General features: G+C 37.2%; 1 protein-coding gene across 1 annotated transcript in view; it reads right to left on the reverse strand.

The window, feature by feature from the left end:
- LOC307132372 (uncharacterized protein) overlaps window positions 1–19981 on the reverse strand; it is a 117619-nt gene that overhangs the window by 56607 nt on the left and 41031 nt on the right. The window contains exon 3 of the mRNA XM_079826625.1: window positions 8951–9097. Within this exon, the coding sequence (XP_079682751.1) occupies window positions 8951–9097 (147 nt within the window). The remainder of the gene's footprint in view (window positions 1–8950; window positions 9098–19981) is intronic.

Here is a 19981-nt window from a genome sequence, read left to right on the forward strand (position 1 = left end):
TGTTAATTAAAGGGGGGGGTGAAATGCTGTTTCATGCATACTGATCTTTTTGCACTGTTAAAGACTTGGATTCCCATGCTAAACATGGACACAGTTTCAAAAGCTAAGGTGGACGTTTGAGGGGAGTATTTCTTTGCCAAAATTAGTACTTCCTGTTAGTCATAAGTTTCGGAAAGTTTTTTTCGATCATGGGTCCGCTTGACGTCAACAGGGCGGAATTTCCTTGTATGGGCCGTACGGACAATTCTACCGGAAGAGCGCGCGCGAGAGAGAGAGAGCGCGTGAAAGCAATAGGCAACGCCCATCAAAGCGCTGGCTCGTAGCCAAATAACCCCGCGTTAAGGCAAAAGTGGATGGAATTTGCTTTTCCGGATTTTCAAATCGCCTAATACTGAAGGATGGAGCGGTCCCAACGATAAAGGTCCCAACGTTGGAACCGCAGGCAGTGAGTAAGACTGCTTCAAATGTCTGTTTTTGCCTATGCCCATCAAGTAGCCCAAACATGATCACGTATTGATCAATGGAGCATGCGATGTATAGTGTGTACATTTGTTTAGCTGGCCACTATATGTGTATGTTTGTGTATTGTAAAAGCACTCCAAACAACAATACACAAAGAATGGGGAAATATGTTGAACTAAATATGCGCGCTTCTTCATTCAAATGCGCTACTATTCCATGTCTTTCTATGTAAACACTAGCCTGACGCGCAAAACCAGTCCGCTTACTACAAATCATGTCTACACAAACCACGCGTAAACACACATACACACACATACACACACACACACACACACACACACACACACACACACACACACACACACACACACGATATAATTAAAGTATAAATGTGTAAATAACACAAGCCGCTAAGCATATTATATAGTTAGTGTAACTTATACCACATAGAGATGTCCTGCTCTAGTCGTTTTTGCTGCTGCTCCTGTTCAACTTCAGCCTCTGGGTCTGATTCCGGATCATAGATGTATGGCTGTATCTGATTAAAAGCCATTTTTTATGTCGAATAAAGTTTTTTTCCGCTTTTAGGGATGACGCAGCTTTCAGACGCACTCAACACAGTAACAGCGGCGCGCGCTCGACATTCTTTAGCCCCGCCCACACGATACGCCCCCAGCCGCACGGCTTTTTTCGGAAAGACTCGGAACAGCGCATCTTTCTTTTATAATTATAATAAAAATAAAGACTTTTCGGAGATATGCAGGATGCAATGCTACTCTATAGGTACTCAAGATTGACATGAGACTGACTGAAACTGAGTGCCACCACGGACAGCACCTGCTAACGTCGCACTTAAGAAGGTATACCTTAAGCAACCTCCTAAGGAATAATAATCCTTAGAAATGGTAAACCTTTAGTTAAGTTATACCTTTAGAGTCTTCATAGCGCGCTAAGAGACAACGTTATTGGGAAATGCAGCCCAAGTCATTGCGTCACTTGTCAATGACGTCATATCCACGCTACCCTTGATTTCCGTAGAAGTCATGGAAACATCACAGATGCAAGCAACTGTTTGAATATTGTCAGGTTCTTCCATAAAATTTTCAGGAGCCATTCATAAAGTAAGCAAAATGTTGATTTATTAAAGGAGAAACAATAATAACGTACTAGTCACACAAAATTAAATGAATAAATAAATGCAAGGGAACAGCAAGCTGAGTTCTGGGTCTCAGATGTTCATTCTCAGGGATCCCTCACCAGAACTAACTGGCCATCGGAAACAAATTCCTTTTAAATAATCAGATCAAACCATTTCATTACCCAAAGGGGCCTCACAAACATCTCATTTTAACGTTCACATTTTGACAAGAATATTCACACAAATAAACTCCATAAACATATGAAAACCACATTTACCATAAAGCAATGACAAAAAGAAATATACACAAAATGCTATGCAAAAAGTAAACACATTAAAATTAACAAATAACCCCCAACAAATGATCCAAACATATGTTAAGCAAAAACCCTACATAATTAAAGGTTTCCAGGAAATACCGCGTCCGTTTAATCCGGCTTTCGTTCCATGCTGCAGTCATGGATTTCCGGCGGAGCCACGGGTAAGAAACAATCATAAACAATTAAATTAATAAAAATATTACACTCATAACTTTGTCTAGTGGAATTCATTCATTCTAGCGTGCACTCTAGTAAAGAATCATTGGCGCAGTACCTTTTTGTGGTCTAATGCCCACACCTCTAGAACAACCGTTTAGGTGAAAGGATTTTTAACAAAAACAAAATACATAGAAATTGATAAAACAGAAAATAATAATCCCATAAAGCCAACAAAATATCAAAATCTCCAACCAAAAATAAATAAATATATGAAAAATAAAGAAAAACAACAACAATAACAATTCAAAGTAAATATGTATAATGTGTGGCCTTAGCCTTCACAGATATACATTTATCAACAGAAAACGTGCAACATGGTTAGTCTTATTGTTTGAACCACTTTGTTTTCTTGATTCACCGTGAGTAACGTTTTTACCATGCCTCAGAGACAACAATATTCTGTCAAGTGGCTAACATAGCATAATCAGTGAGAGCTTTCTCCATCATATAATGTATTTTGAACTAAATTGTCATTTAGTCATCCTGTCGATCTAGAGTAACATTATAACTTTCAACACACTCAAATGTATTTAGTATAATTGTTTTAACCATGTAAAACAGTGCTGCGTTACCCCACATACGCAACGGAAAGAGTAGAAGTGGCCGACTGCAGCATAAGCATAATAAAAGCTCAGAGACCGGTGTTTCGCGCAGGTCTCTCTCAATAGCATTCGCTCCCAAAGGCTCCCATCGCACGCTTTAGGGGGTCTGTTAAAAGTTAATGGGCTCAGGGGAGGCAAGAGAGATGCGCCGTCCCGCTGTTACATTACCCACTGTTGGACAGTGTTATTTTAGAGAAACAAGCGATTCATACTAGACTGGGTAAATCCAGCCTGATCTGCCGGCGATTTGATTTCGCCCTGCAGCTCAATCTGGAAACCTGTACATTCTTTTCTACTACTTCTGTTACACTTTTGCGGAAACCAATCACAGACTGGCTTATCCACCTGGTGCGCTATTGTCGAGTTTAACATGATGACGGATAGAGAAGCGATGGGTCATTGCCCGTTGATCACGCCTCTTGTGGTCTGATTGGACTAGGACTATCCAATTACGTACAGAGTCATTTAATTTCTGCTGGTTTATGACGCCTCTTGTGCAGTAGAAAATACAGAGCAGACTCCCCAGACCAATGTTCAATCTTAAATTGAGCTTGGTCTGGTGATAGCCAGACAAGATTCATGTACATTTTAATGTCACATTTTGTAATATTTGCGTTGTTTTATTTTTGTAATATCAATTATTTTCTCATCCAATTTTATTTGCGGAGACACTGCCTCCCTTGCCTCCTCGGAGAGAACGCCCCTGATTGCACTGATGCATACTTTGAAAATAATGTTCCTTAGGTACTCAGATATTTCATGTGTATTTTTAAAGCACTATAGTGTGGGACACATGATTCACAAACTTGCATACTACACAGTGTTGCCAAACACAGTTATTTTCAATACAAACCCTATGACATGTTTTATCCTTCTGGACTATGATAAATATATGATCAATATAAAAAGTATAATCAAAGTGTTTTAGAAATAAACACAGTGTAAATGACATTCATAGTCCTCTAAATTGTGTTAGCGCCAGAGAGCTGGTTCTGTTTTTACTCAACAGACGGACAGGAGGATAGGACCTATGGGGGCTTCTCTTACATCACTGCTTCTTTGATTTCACTCTCTGTCTCTCATCCTCCTCCTCAAGGCATCCCTCTCTCATCTCTCCAGCTCCTGCGTCACTCTTTCATCCTCTGTGGAATTCAAGTATGTGTGTGCGGTTGCGTCTGGAAGAGAGACATTTGAGCGTGCTTTTCAGCGTGCACGTGCCCGAGTGCATGTACGTGCGAGTATGTGAGAAAAAACGAGGTGTGCTTAACGTGTGTGTGCTGTCCCCAAGATCCCCAACCTCAGCTAACTGGCTTATGAATGTTGGATGGGGGGTTTTATGATCTTGTTAAAACTGGTTACATTATTCAAAGCTCCATTCATTCAGAGAGTGAAAAGGCAAAGGGAGGAAGATAGATTGAGAGGAAGAGAGAGAGGCCGCAGGCTGAGTGAAATTTTAATGAATTCTCGCGCAGTCAGAGAAAAAACGATTGTGAAAGTTGGCAGAGAAAGAAGAGATTTCAACTCCGCTGATTTCTCCTGTGTCATCAGCTCTTCTCTTTTTTTGTCCTATCTAATGGGAGCTGTTCGAAGAAAGACAAAAGAAAGTGAGAAAGGGAGATGTCAGGGGTATCATTTTCATCTAGATGTGTGACACTGCTGCCTCATGTTGCTTTTCTCATCTTATTAAGCCAGAAATGAAAATGTTTCAGCTGCACAATATCCCAACTGTGTTCTAACATATGTGTCAACTGTGTCCCAATATCCCAACTGTGTTCTACCTATTAAGTCTGTTATGCTCATCAAGGCTACATTTATTTGATCGAAAATAGTCAAAACAGTAATATTGTGAAATATTATTACAATTTAAAAATGACTGGTTTCTATTTGAATATATTTTAAAATATAATTTATTCCTGTCATGGAAAGCTGAATTTTCAGCAGTCATTACTCCAGTCACATGATCCTTCGGAAATCATTCTAATGGACCTTTTTAATGTAAACCCTGCAAAGCTTTTTATATTTTCAATTTTAAAAAAATGTATCAACATTTATAACACTATACTTTGTATTATGCATCATATTACAAAAAACTCTAATACAGCGGCTGTGGGAGTGACGATTCATTTGACATCTTTCTCTCTTCTGACTGCCGCTATCAATCTCTCTCTATTTGTTCCTATTTTTGAAAGTCATGAAAATGCTATAATGGAGTTTTCCCTTTGCTATTTGAGCAAATGGGAATGCAAAAAATATATGATGAATTCTGCTTCTGAGAAACCCAGAAATGTAAAAAGGGTCAATATGGTGATTTGGTTCTCAAGAAACATTTCTTATTACCGTCAATGTTGAAAATCTTACTTAAGATTTTTGGAAACCATCTTACTCCCCCCCAAATAAACTTTTATTTGAAACAGAAATCTCTATTAACATTGTAAATGTCTTTAGTAGTGTCACTCATAATCAATTAAATGAATAATTTCTGAATAAAAGTATTAATAAAAAAAATAACTGACCCCAAAATTTGAACTCTAGTGAATTTTGTAGTACATTTCTGGTGTGATGATTTGATCAATCAGAAACATACAGTGCAAACTGTGTTTCCCAATCCCTGAAAGAAGTTGCATTTATGAGGTGGTTCTTATGAACCAGTCTGAAACTCTGCCTTGTATAATTCACAGCACTAGCAGACAGAAAATGTCTTTCAGGTATGTCTTGATATGAAACACATCAAGGGGGCTGAAGAGGCGGGCTGCACTCTTAACTCTTTCCCCACTACCAAAGTTGGCAGCTACCGGTAGCATTTTTTATCATTTTCACAAAATTTTCATGGTCCTCAGAATATTTTGTATGAATATATGAACATGGACATCAAAAGAAAGAACAGAGACCTCTGCTTTTATAAAAAGTTTCACGCATTCTTTTTGTGGGCAAGTTTCATTAAAAAAGCAACATTCTGAGCAAAAAGCTAAGAAAATTGTGTTTTTATCAAAGACTACATCCAGATCGGATTCAGAACGATGATCCAAACACAGATGGATAGATCTAGTCCAAAACACCTCTAATGCTTGCACAGTCCTATAGCTCGTCTTGGGTTGACAATTCATTCAGTAAGATTAGGTAGTTTTGATTTAAATGCTGTTTTATGTTTGATGATCGCATTATTTTACATAAGCATCTGCTTACATATGCTATCGCTCGTTTCTGCTTCTGGTTCGCCTGTGTATTGATCCAGAGATTCTGTACTCTTTCAGAAGACGTCGTAGGCCCCATTACCATAGTGAAAACACGAAAAGCCGGATATTTCCGTCAAAGGCAGGGAAGCGTTTTATTTATTTATTTATTTATTTTTTTGGGGAAAAAAAACATTTTGGAATCCCCAAAGAACTTTCATTGTACAGTTCTTAGAATAACTTTTTTTTTCTTAGTTTGAAGAACTTTTTAATAATTTGAAGAACCTTTTTCCACTATTAAAAAACCTTTTGTGCAATGTAAAGTTTCCATAGATGTTAAGGTTCTTTATGGAACCATGAATGCCAATAAATAACCTTTATTTTTAAGAGTTTAACATGAGAGAAAAACTGAATTTGTCATCATTGAACAGAAAGAGTACTCTTAATAAAATTTGTCTGGTAAGGAATCTTCACCAATCATTGGCATTCATTGTGGACCCTGTGTATATATATATATATATATGCGCACCTGCAGGCTCTATATCACACTCCTTCACTACTGACGATAAGAGATACTTGATGTGTGTGTGTGTGTATGTGTTTACAGGGCTGAGATAGGGATGCGAGTGTGTGTAGAGGTATCTAATGACCCCGTTGAGATGAGTTCAATACTTCCGGATGGACATCACAGCTTAGGATAGTCACTAGCAGCTGCGGCTCATCTGGGCAGGTGGGGCAGTGTCCCACCAAAATATTACTCTAAAACATAGACCTCTATATAAGCTGAATATATAATAAACTGTAAACTATAAACTATTTTAAGTCGTAAAGTGAGCAGGATACAATAAAATTTTATGTATGACTTCGGCAGGCATGTATCATGACACTAAGCAAGGCAGAGGGAGCCTGAGCCCTGCCCAGCTCTACAGCGTCCCACAATTTTACAATGTACATCTGTGGTGAAAAATGGAACTGCAGAACACTCTAATTGAGTGACTTCACTGGAATTCCTTCTTTGTAATATTCTAAAACAACATTCAGAGGCAAAACTGCATAAAGGCAATTCTAAGACAGCATTCTATGCGTTTGCCGTGTGCACTTAAAGCCTGTCAATCAACATTGTCAGCGCCTGTCAACACTGCCAGCGCCACCCTCAGGCTGAATAATGCAACCTCTGCCAAAAGTGTTATTAGAATATAAAGCTTTTTTTTTAACTGACCATGTCATTTTTAATCAAAATTGAACATGATCTTCCAGTCTCTGGAGACATAGGAAATTATTGGGTATTCTCCAGTCTAACCAATCATTTAGTCCGCTAACAACCCCATCCCTTTCCTTTCTTCCAGATCTTCCTCCATTCAATCAACAATCGATGGTCAGAACCAAGTCCCCACTCTACTGTACATTTAAAAAAATAATAATTATATAATCTATTTCACTTGGATGTACGGTCACAATACGACAATACTGTCGCTACTTCCATTACATCACAACTTTACAATATTACTTTTTCGATATTATAAATACAACATGTTTTAAAAGTTAAAGCTGCAGTCTGTAACTTTTTTTGGTTATAAATTATCCAAAATAAATTTTTGAGCAAGTATATAACCAGCCAAGGTTCAAAACTATCTCCTTACCGATTCACAATGGTAAGCTTGTAATAATGTGTTATAATTTGAGTGGTTCTGGTAGCTACCAGTTGCACAACCCACGTAGAGATTATAACTCCGCAAATAACTGCAATTGCAGGTTTTAAACAGAGATGACGACAAAGAGGCAAAACTTACGGACTGCAGCTTGAAAAAATTAGCCTCTACATTGTCAATGTACTAAATCAAAAATAGGTGATTGACATATTACCTGGAAATTGTTTAATTTAATATTTAAAGTTGATAGCATATTGTTTTTCTACTCATTAATATTACATTTTAAAACTTGGGAGAAACATTTTCAATTCAATTTAATTCAATTAAGTATTTCAATTGTGTTTTTCACAAAGGTTTTCATATTTTTTTTTTGTATACAATTTTTACAGCCCTAATAATACCCCCCCACCCCATAACAATCACTGTACCCCTATTTGGGAGATTCTGGACCACATTTTGAAAACTCCTGAGTTTGCAAAATAGATGAACGTTACATCTTCTAACCATTATTCATGAGCAAGATGTTTTCTGCCTCTCTACATACACGCAAACATATGCACCACTCCTACATGCTTCTTGTCAGTTACCGAACAATACAAAAATGTGACACACCAAAACAGGATAAATAACAAGCTAATGGACTGCTTTTATAAAAATGCTGTTTCCAAGCAACTAACAGGTGAGAGGAACTGCAGCTCTGTGCATCCACAGTGTTCAAAACAAAAAGAGAATGCGAGACTGAGAAAGAGAACCGAACATGCCACACGACTGATCACATGATTATGTGTAATCATGAGAACAGACATGAAACAACACCCACTAAAATCAAATATTAAATGATATTTTTATAATGTGAATGCCATAGTTATGTCGACACTGTATTTGTGATATAAGCCAAAGGCACTACATAATTCAATGTTTTACAACTAATGAATATTTGCCTGAATGCAATAAATCTCAACTTAATACATTTGTGCCAAAATTCATTACATACAATCCAGTATTATGTGGACAACACTTCTTTTACAGAATTGAAAGCTAGAAACCTGATGACTCACGGACAGCTTCTACTGGGAAACATGATGTGACAGGAATGTAAGCTGGTGTGTGCATGTAAGCAATGCAATGCATTTACATCTAGACCAGCACATCAAAGAGAAGCCTGAAGACTTCCAAACAATCTCCGGTGTGATATATGCATATATGCACATAAGAGTGTGTGTCAAAATCAATTTAAGCAAACATCCATTTAGGCTTTAACATTATGCAAGGAACAAAACACACTCTCCATCTTTACTTTCCTGAAGCAAAACCCTTAAACATTAAAACAAACGCAAAGTCTTTGTTGTGATTGCCATACGGTTAAGAGAACGGATGCATGCAGACTGACCAAAAGCTTATGCTGTTGTCGAAGCAGGTAGAGGGCGGCGGTCTCGGGTGACAGTTTGTGTTTCCTGTCCTCTAGCAGTCGGTACGCTTCCACATGCTGGGCCGATAACTCAGATAAATGCAATGGAAGCACCTCATTTCGCAGTTTCTGGAAAACAGAAATAAAACTACATAAATATTGGGATGGATGGATGGATGGATGGATGGATGGATGGATGGATGGATGGATGGATGGATGGATGGATGGATGGATGGATGGATGGATGGATGGATTTCACAATATTTCTCTTTTTACAGCATTTTTGATCAAATAAATGCCGCATAAGAGCATATGACTCCTTTAAGAAAAAATCTTACTGACCCCAAAGTTTTAAACAGTTATGTACATTATGCATAAATAAATGTATCTTATTAAATAATATGAATAAATAACATTATATAAAATTATAAAAAGCTAAATGCTTCTACTGTGGCCCCAAAAGTATTTGGACACTGTAACGTACACTTATGGCACACTTAATGTATAAATGTTGTTACATTAATTATGAAATATCAGACAAGTGGCATATTAATTCAAGCTTAATGTTAAAGCTTTTCACAGTACTAACTTTTCTTGTATGTGCTATTTTTGCTACCTAAAGGTCAAAGTTCAACTGAAAATATCAACTTTATTATGATTTTTTTCCTTTATGCAGGAAAAAAATATATGAATGTAACAGCTAAACAAGCATGTCATCTACTATTAAATAGTCTAGCTAGCCAGTATGTCCGTGTTCTTTGTTAGCAGAGTGACTCTTTTGTGGTTCTTGTCAACAGTGCTGGTTTCCTGTAAGGCCTGACTTTAGCAGGTGGCCAGTGAGTACAAAGCAACATTACACCATCATCATGTTCTTTACACATTACCAGGGGCCATTACTACTCTGGCAAGCAAACAGCAGCTTATCAACGCGTCTGTTTGTTCATATGTATGTGTGTGTGTGTGTGTGTGTCCATAAACTGGTTTGGGTTACATACAAAACATTAACACCTGCTCAATTTGAATGTAAAGAAAACAATGAACAAACAGTCATTAAAACATGTGTGTGGGTATATTAAACTGCTGTAAATGAACAAACACACACACACACACACACAGATGATCTTGCTTGCTGCTGTTAGACAGATAACATGAATGCTAAAACAGGAGCTGAACCAGATGTTTGACTTCACCAAAAGCTCTCAGTTACTGAAAAGCTTAAATATTCAAGTAGCTGTCAGACTGCTATGATCTGATTGAAATATGAGTGAAAAAACTGAGTATTCAGGAAACAACCACATAATCAGTGTGACATGCAGTCACACTCAAATGTCCAAACGTGTGAGATCACATTGAAAATCTTGTTGTTGTTGCCATTTTCCACTTATATATTAAAGAGGACCCTTTTACAAAGTCTTGGTTTTGTTTTTGGGGTTTACTAGAGTAGTAGCTTGAATGTTCAAAAATGTGTTTTCAAATATTTTACATTATTATAGCAGCACCTCTCTTCACAGTCTGGGGTGCATTTCCTGTACAACGACATAACTCACTGCTTAACCACCATGATGCATTTTTGTTGAAACTAGCTAGCTACGACTGTTTCCCAAAACCAGTCACACCGTCGTTTGTACCACATTAGTTTAACAATATAGGACTGTCATTAATGATGTCACATGCAGATGGTGGAGTAATAACTTCTACTAATTAAAGCTGCAGGCCGTAACTTTTTTGTGTACAAAATTTGTAACATTTATTTAATAAGCAAGTACATCATGAATACATTTTATTCGGACTATTTTAGTCCGGTTCGGGTCGCACCGCTGTGGAGTAGCACAGTACTTGCATGACTCGTCATAGACATAAACTAAGAGAAGTAGCTCCGGCTAAAATGTTCTTCCACAAGACGCATGTAGTTCTGTTTATTAACCGCTAGAGAGCCAAAAGTTACGGACTGCAGCTTTAATCAATTCGAGAATACAATGAATGAAATTAATATTATTATAGTTCATTTACATAAACAACAGTAAGCCAGTATTTTTTAAATCACGTTAACATACAGTATTTGGCGTACACTTACTCCTGAATACATGTGGTTCATTTAGTCAGCAGCTTTCTCCACGTAATTTTTCTGACATGCTGCTGCAATGAACTGAGGACAACTTCACTGTTTTTGTTCCCTGCCGTTTAGCAAATTTAAAGTTTGATTCATCGCGGGTTCCCTCATACTCCGGGTTTCCTTATACATGTGCACTCCTCATGAACAGCTCTGATTGTTGACACGCTAAAATATATATATATATATATATATATATATATATATATATATATATATATATATATATATATATATATATATATATATATATATATATATATATATATATATATATATATATATATATATATATATATATATATATATATATATATATATATAGGCTAACAATACTTTGGAGAAACTATAGGCTAACAATGCTTTGGGGAAACGCACCTCCTTCCCAAAAACGCAATGTGCTCTGATTGGCTGGCTTTCTTGACCAGTGTGTTGTGATTGGTCAACTGCTTTGAGCGTGTTTCACAAATGTCCTTACCATAACCGCGAATCTCAACACACTACTAGTACTAACACAACTCTCCTCCCCCCCCCCCCCCCCCCCCCCCCCCCCGTGTTTTTTTTGCAGTGCCTTGGGCAGGAATGATTTAAATGAAAGATATTGTGAAGTGTAAATTCTTGGAAGACCTTATTTTCAAGCCAACTTTCATGTTTCATCATTTTACATTTTTAGAGACAATAAATTGAAACTTTCTTTCAAAATACTATAAAAATTTTCAAAACTATATGGAACCAACATAAATACAAAGCATATTCTAAGAACTCGATGTGTTTAAACTAGATTTTTTAAAAATAGTTTTCCTTTTCTTTTATATTGGACATATAATGAAATATATTCTTTATAGTTATATATACCTTTATAGTTCTCAGACTTTTGGACTCCACTGTATATCATTTATAATCAAATTCAATAGTTTGACTAGCACTCCAAAGAAAATCTCTCACTATGAAAGACTAATATTGACTATATTTGCAGCCTGAAGAAATCAATGATGCCATTTGACAAGAGTGCAAAATACTTCATAAAAGAAACTAATGTGGTATAAAAGGCATCAAAAACAGCCATGTAATGACTCAGCAGTTTAAAATTTCAGTTTAAAGTGCCTACATATATGGCATTTGAGATCTTCAGATACTCACACCTGCCTAAGCGTCCGCTCTTAAATGACCAGGATAGGTGAGTTAGCCTAACGGTTAGCTTAGCCCTTCAGATCACAGGAAGCAGAAGGAACAAAAAGGATGTTTACTAATTCATGGCTGCAGTCAGGTGTAACGGGGGGCGGCCTTTGTTCTGGAGAAGATTCAGAAACATTACACTGAGGGAACGAACCACGGATAATCTACAGGGCTAAAATTAGACTGTGGTGTGAATAGCTGCGAAGGGAAAATGGTTTGATCATTGACAAGTATGTGAAAACAAATAGCCTGCTGACCCCCAGGCATGTTGTGTTAAGCTTCCATCCAACTGTCTTTTGGCTGTGGTTGGGTATATGTTGACTGAGAGTTTGTGTGTGTGTGTGTGTGTGTGTGTGTGTGTGTGCATGCGTCCGTATGTAAGTCAGTGTTTGTGTCACAACGGATCTGTTAAATCTGTCTGTGCTTTCTTGACATGGCTCATATGACATTCTCTGAAAACAATCATTCAGTTGGTCCAAACAAACCAGTAGGCAAATGAATGAACAAAAAAGTTTCAAAAACAGTATATGGGGCTTTTTACACCTGATCACTTCATGTGTTTTTTTGAATGGATAGCTATCCGATTGTGAAAAGACCAGGTATAAATGCCACATGGCATTTGGCCACATGGATGGCAGGACCCAAGGTTTCCCAGCAGAACATTGCCCAAAGCATCACACTGCCACCACCGGCTTGCCTTCTTCCCATAGTGCATCCGGGTGCCATGTGTTCCCCAGGTAAGTGACGCACCCTCACCCACCCATCCATGTGATGTAAAAGAAAACGGGATTCATCAGACCAGGCCACCATCTTCTATTGCTCCATGGTCCAGTTCTGATGCCCACTGTTGGCGCTTTCGGCGGTGGACAGGGGTCAGCATGGGCACCCTGACTGGTCTGTGGCTATGCAGCCCCATACGCGACAAACTGTGATGCACTGTGTATTCTGACAGCTTTCTATCAGAACCAGCATTTAACTTCTTGAGCAATTTGAGCTAGAGTAGCTTGTCTGTTTGATCGGACCACATGGGCCAGCCCTATGTGCATCAATGAGTCTTGGTCGGGAACACCCCACAAGAGCGGCAGATTTGGTGATGCTCTGATCCAGTCGTCTAGACATCACAATTTGGCCCTTGTCAAACTCACTCAAATCCTTATGCTTGCAAGTTAGTAGAAGAATAAATGTCAACAGCATGCATAGCGTAGTGGTATAACAAATAGAGAAAGATGAATCGTACTTAGGCAATTGTGGTTTTTATGTGCGCTGAAAAAAAGAGGAGGAAACGAATGAGGAGAATATGGATGCAGTTATGGCTAGTGGTGAAAAGAGGCCAACATGCACATTTTGCAAATGAAGCTTGAGGTTAGTCATTTAAAATGTTAGCGCCATGTCATGTTGATCAATACGCCATTTTATGCTGCATTTTTATTGGCTAGTCAGTAGACGTAAGTCGTAGCAGCAAACACACTGTGAGATGATCATGCTAAATTTCTGACACTGTCAGAAAATGATCACAGGCTATCTTTGGTCACAAGACCGTGACAACGGCCGTCTTTGAACCTCTCTCATTGTACGATATAGGACCACCGTTTAGGAGTCACGACCACAGAAATCGTCATGATTGGTCATCTTTTGTCTGGGACAGACCAAAATCGTACAATGTGCACCGCGCATAAAAAGTAGTGAGACTAAATGATCTTACAAGTGCTGATTTCGCTCTCTCTCCTGTTGCGGCTCATAGCTGTTGCTTTCGTTGACGTGAACTTGCATATAGTGCAGTTTTTGTATTTGTTTTGCGAAGACACAATTATGTGGATGGAACAGTTTTAACAAATCGGATAGCTATCCGATCAGTAAAAAGGCATCGGAGTGATCAAGTGAAAACAGGCCCTTTATATAAATGTGTAAAGTTACAGTAAAGCTTCCACCATTATGTAGTCTAAAACAGGATTTTTTTGCTGGCATGGACCACAGAATATTCGAGATACCCTTTTGTTAAAATAAAGTCTTGAACTGTACAGACTTTTATATATGATGACCTTTTACACAATGAAAAAAAAAAGTGATAATATAAAAATGTAACATTTAAAAACATAGATTTGCTTAAAAATAATATCTAATAAAATAACCACTTGCTTTAAAAGTCTGTATATTTTTTTAAACATGTTTAATACATTTTGTACTCGTAAAATTTAGTTAAATATTTATTTAATTTGCACTATATACATGTATATCCCCTCATTTAAGAACGCAAATCCCATAAACTGAAATGTTGAATTATTAGATATTAAAACATTTATTTTGTTTAATAATTAATAAAAAGTTGATAAAAAGTTATTAATTCTTAATGATTCATTTGATCTTAATTCAAAATATGTATACTATTATATATATTATACATCTTTGATATTACTATTATTATTATTACTACACTATTTTTCTTGCATATTTTACAAATTTTGCACCCGATTTCATTAAATCACAGAGCAGACAGTCAATCCTAAAAAAGGATTGAAAAAAGTCAGTCAGGAGCCCCTAACAGTGAAAATGGTCACACTTTAGATTAGGGTCCAATTCTCACTATTAACTACACAAAATGACTTTTGCCTCAATAAACTCCCAATTATTGCTTAAGGCCTATTAATTGTTAGTAAGGTAGTTGTTAATTTTAGGTATTGGGTATGATTAAGGGATGTGGAATATGGTCATGCAGAATAAGGCATTAATATGTGCTTTATAAGTACTAATAAACAGCCAATATCCTAGTAATATGCATACTAGTTAAGAATCGACTAAAGTGTTATCGAAATTTCTTTGCAGAACCGAATGTGTTGCAAAGAACTACTGAAGAACCTTTATAAGAGAGTATAATCACATAGTCGTCTAAGATCCATCATTTGCATGGCTGACCACTCAATGACCTTTCAAATGCTGCATGCTGAAAGAGTTGCTGTAGATCAGAGAAAGAGCTAGAGCATTGCACAGCCATTGGCCTCAAGAGAGTGAGCAGCAGGGTATTTATAGCCCAACTCGTCCCCAGCTGCATGGCTCCTACACCCCGCCAACAGGCAATTGGGCAACACAAGCTCACCCCTCCAGCAACCCACCACACTAATGTCCATAACAAAAACAGACATCTGGACATCAGCAGCCCTCAAAAGGGAGAGAATAAATGATCAGGCAGAAAAAAAGAGAAAAGGGCTGAAAGAGAGCAAGAAAAAGATCCACCATCAGTGTGTTTATTTTATAAACTAGTCCTTGTCAGAAGAGTTCAATTACAGAAGAGTAATACAAAACAATGATTCTTAGACAGTTTATTCTCCTTCACGGTGTTTTAAGGACAGCCTCCAGTTCAATCAAAAAATGACTCCTGGCAATATGAGAATAAATATGTCACATGTAATCTGCTTTTGTTTTGTTTTTTTCTGTGTTCTGTCACCGTTTTGTCTGCCTGATTTGCTAGTTAGTTTCCTCGTTTGATAATTTAGGTGCGTCAAGTTTATGTGTATAGCGCATTTCATACACGCCGGAGATTTTTAGTTTTGCTTTCTCTCGCAGCGCGTAATCAAACAAAGCCTAAAGTTCTTGACCCTGCGGAAGATAAATTCGCTCTTCACACCAATTACTACAATCCATTTTCTAATCTAGTTTTGGAACATTAGGAGAATTTGAGAAAACATGAAGATATTAGAAAAGCGAAGCTCTCTTTCCTGCTCGTGTCCCACATCCCTTTCAGCGCAAAGCGGCACGCACCTCTGTGGGGAAATATAAAACAAATATTTTTTTTAATTAATATTTAACTTTCTTATATTAGTTATATTACCATTATTTACTGATATTTATTTAAATGTTTTGCAGGCTGTAGTATGTTGTTTTACTGACGGAAGTACTAAAATAAACACACATGCTTAAATGGATGTTTGAGAGCCTTGTTTATATTTTTTATTTTCAAAATGTAGGCTATTTAATTGAGGTATATATATATATATATGACCACTATATATATATATATATATATATATATATATTTATATATATATACACACAGTGAGGAAAATAAGTATTTGAACACTGTGCTATTTTGCAAGTTCTCCCACTTAGAAATCATGGAGGGGTCTGAAATTGTCATCGTAGGTGCATGTCCACTGTGAGAGACCTAATCTAAATAAAAAAAATCCAGAAATCACAATGTATGATTTTTTAACTATTTATTTGTATGATACAGCTGCAAATAAGTATTTGAACACCTGTCTATCAGCTAGAATTCTGACCCTCAAAGACCTGTTAGTCTGCCTTTAAAATGTCCACCTCCACTCCATTTATTATCCTAAATTAGATGCACCTGTTTGAGGTCGTTAGCTGCATAAAGACACCTGTCCACCCCATACAATCAGTAAGAATCCAACTACTAACATGGCCAAGACCAAAGAGCTGTCCAAAGACACTAGAGACAAAATTGTACACATCCACAAGGCTGGAAAGGGCTACGGGGAAATTGCCAAGCAGCTTGGTGAAAAAAGCTCCACTGTTGGAGCAATCATTAGAAAATGGAAGAAGCTAAACATGACTGTCAATCTCCCTCGGACTGGGGCTCCATGCAAGATCTCACCTCGTGGGGTCTCAATGATCCTAAGAAAGGTGAGAAATCAGCCCAGAACTACACGGGAGGAGCTGCTCAATGACCTGAAAAGAGCTGGGACCACCGTTTCCAAGGTTACTGTTGGTAATACACTAAGACGTCATGGTTTGAAATCATGCATGGCACGGAAGGTTCCCCTGCTTAAACCAGCACATGTCCAGGCCCGTCTTAAGTTTGCCAATGACCATATGGATGATCCAGAGGAGTCATGGGAGAAAGTCATGTGGTCAGATGAGACCAAAATAGAACTTCCACTAAACGTGTTTGGAGGAAGAAGAATGATGAGTACCATCCCAAGAACACCATCCCTACTGTGAAGCATGGGGGTGGTAGCATCATACTTTGGGGGTGTTTTTCTGCACATGGGACAGGGCGACTGCACTGTATTAAGGAGAGGATGACCGGGGCCATGTATTGCGAGATTTTGGGACAACCTCCTTCCCTCAGTTAGAGCATTGAAGATGGGTCGAGGCTGGGTCTTCCAACATGACAATGACCTGAAGCACACAGCCAGGATAACCAAGGAGTGGCTCTGTAAGAAGTATATCAAGGTTCTGGCGCGACCTAGCCAGTCTCCAGACCTAAACCCAATAGAGATTCTTTGGAGGGAGCTCAAACTCCGTGTTTCTCAGCGACAGGCCAGAAACCTGACTGATATAGAGAAAATCTGTGAGGAGTGGGCCAAAATCCCTCCTGCTGTGTGTGCAAACCTGGTGAAAAACTACAGGAAACGTTTGACCTCTGTAATTGCAAACAAAGGCTACAGTACCAAATATTAACATTGATTTTCTCAGGTGTTGAAATACTTATTTGCAGCTGTATCATACAAATAAATAGTTAAAAAATCATACATTGTGATTTCTGGATTTTTTTTATTTAGATTATGTCTCTCACAGTGGACATGCACCTACGATGACAATTTCAGACCCCTCCATGATTTCTAAGTGGGAGAACTTGCAAAATAGCAGGGTGTTCAAATACTTATTTTCCTCACTGTATATATATATATATATATATATATATATATATATATATATATATATATATATATATATATATATACACACACGTGTGTGTGTACCAACCACTGCGCCACCGCTGGTGTTAAAAAACTGCCACCGTCACAGCCCTAGATTAAACCATAAAATATATGCTTTTTAAAATAACCTTTTTTGAGAGTTGTTTATAAGTATTAGAGAAACATTACCAAGCATCTGGAATATATAAAACATGAATTCAATAATAAATTCAATCTAAAACAATTCACATTCAATAAGAAACAATCAGAGCAGATTAATAAGCCATCATGCCAGTTCAGCACCACAAAACTGACCTTCCCCTTGGCTCAATGTCCAACTTCTAAACAAACAAGGGCCTGAAAAATCCCGCATTTTGTCAGCTTTGTGGAGCTGAGCTTGTTCTCTCCCCATTATCAATTTTAATTAGCGTGTTTGGCTGTCTGTGAATATGGTTAAGCCTTTTTTTCCCAACAACCAGGGGGCCATTTGTATTGGGGTCAGGTCATGAATGCTGTGAGCACAGGCAAACATTTGCCGAATGGCTCGGCTGCTAGTCCTGTGAAACTCTGCAGACGTAGAGAGTGTCAGTCTAGAAGGCGGCCACCCCTCCTCACCGTTTTCCTAATTGGTTTTCAGTGAGGGCAAGTCAAATTAAATCTAGCCTATTACAGCTATGCTATTCAATTAGCCTTTGCTACTCCCATGCACTAAGAGGCAGAGATAGAGAATCTGCACTCATCTACTCGGTGCGCTACTCAAATTAACATGGGACCACCAGAAAGAGAGAACAGCACCAGAGAAAGGAAAGAGAAGAAAACATTTGACCAATTCTACTCTGTGCTGTGCAGTAGGGATTTCCAGCTACAAATATTATTTTACAGTAAAAAAAAAAAAGCATAAATATAACCAAATTTAGTGAGGTTTATTAGGTATATAAACTATAGTTCCAAAGTTTGTAGTTTGTAGTAAGAATTTTTATTGTTTTTGAAAGAAGTCTCTAATGCTTACAAGAGGCTGCATTTATTTGATCAAAAAATACAGTAAAAACTGAAATATTACTGCAATTTAAAATAGCTGTTTTCTATTTTAATATATTTTCAAATGTAATTTATTCCTATGAAGGCAAAGCTTAAGAAACATTTCTTATTATTATCAATGATGAAAACATTGCTGTTTAATAAGTTTGTGGAAACCACCATAACACATTTTTAGGATTCTTTGATGAATAGAAAGTTCAAAAGAAAGTAAAAAAAAATAGAAACCTTTTGTAGCATTATAAATAAATCCTTTATGCCACTTTTGATTAATGTAACACATCCTTGCTGAATAAACTAAGGGAAGAATGGGATTTATATAAAAATATAATATTTGAATCTCTTTTAAATATCTCTTACCTAAATTACAGAAAACTCTTCTTACTAAAAATTTTTCATTTTTATAAATTAAAATTTTGGATCGTTGAACCTTTTTGTCAGATTTATAAAAGCATAACTATAAAAAATGTCAGCCATTTTAAACATTAAACCTTTAGGTCAAAAGGTTCATAAGAAGCCTAAGATCATAAGAAAGTGTGTAAAAACATTTGACTGGCGTTTTCTTTCTGCTGAAAAAAAAAAAACATATAAGAAAAGAATATAAAGTGAAAGTGAATATTTCTGAAGTGAAAAAAAATTGTCTATTCTATTACTTCTATCTTCATTTGAACACAGTGAGGAAAAATGAAGGACGAAGTTAGCAAACAAAAGGACAAAAACCTATAGAAAGCTTGTAGGTGACCTTATTCTTTTAGCTGCTTTGTGGCATCACAAGCAGCCTCTTAAAACCTCTTAAAATTGCTCAAAGCCATAATGTTCTTTAACACAGGCTATGAAAAACACTGCTTTCACAAATGCTGACATTACTGTAACGCTTGAAGGAATGAACTTCATACAGAAAGAATGAATGTAGGATTATAATTAAAGCCTCGGCTAAATAAAGAGGACAATAACAATAGGTCACATTCTCGTTAACACATTAACGGTCTCTGTAGCACCGGCAGTGAAGATTAATCGAAAGGTGCGAAGATAACA

Source organism: Gobio gobio (assembly GCF_949357685.1).
Source record: "Gobio gobio genome assembly, chromosome: 10".
In the NCBI taxonomy this organism is placed as follows: Eukaryota; Metazoa; Chordata; class Actinopteri; order Cypriniformes; family Gobionidae; genus Gobio; species Gobio gobio.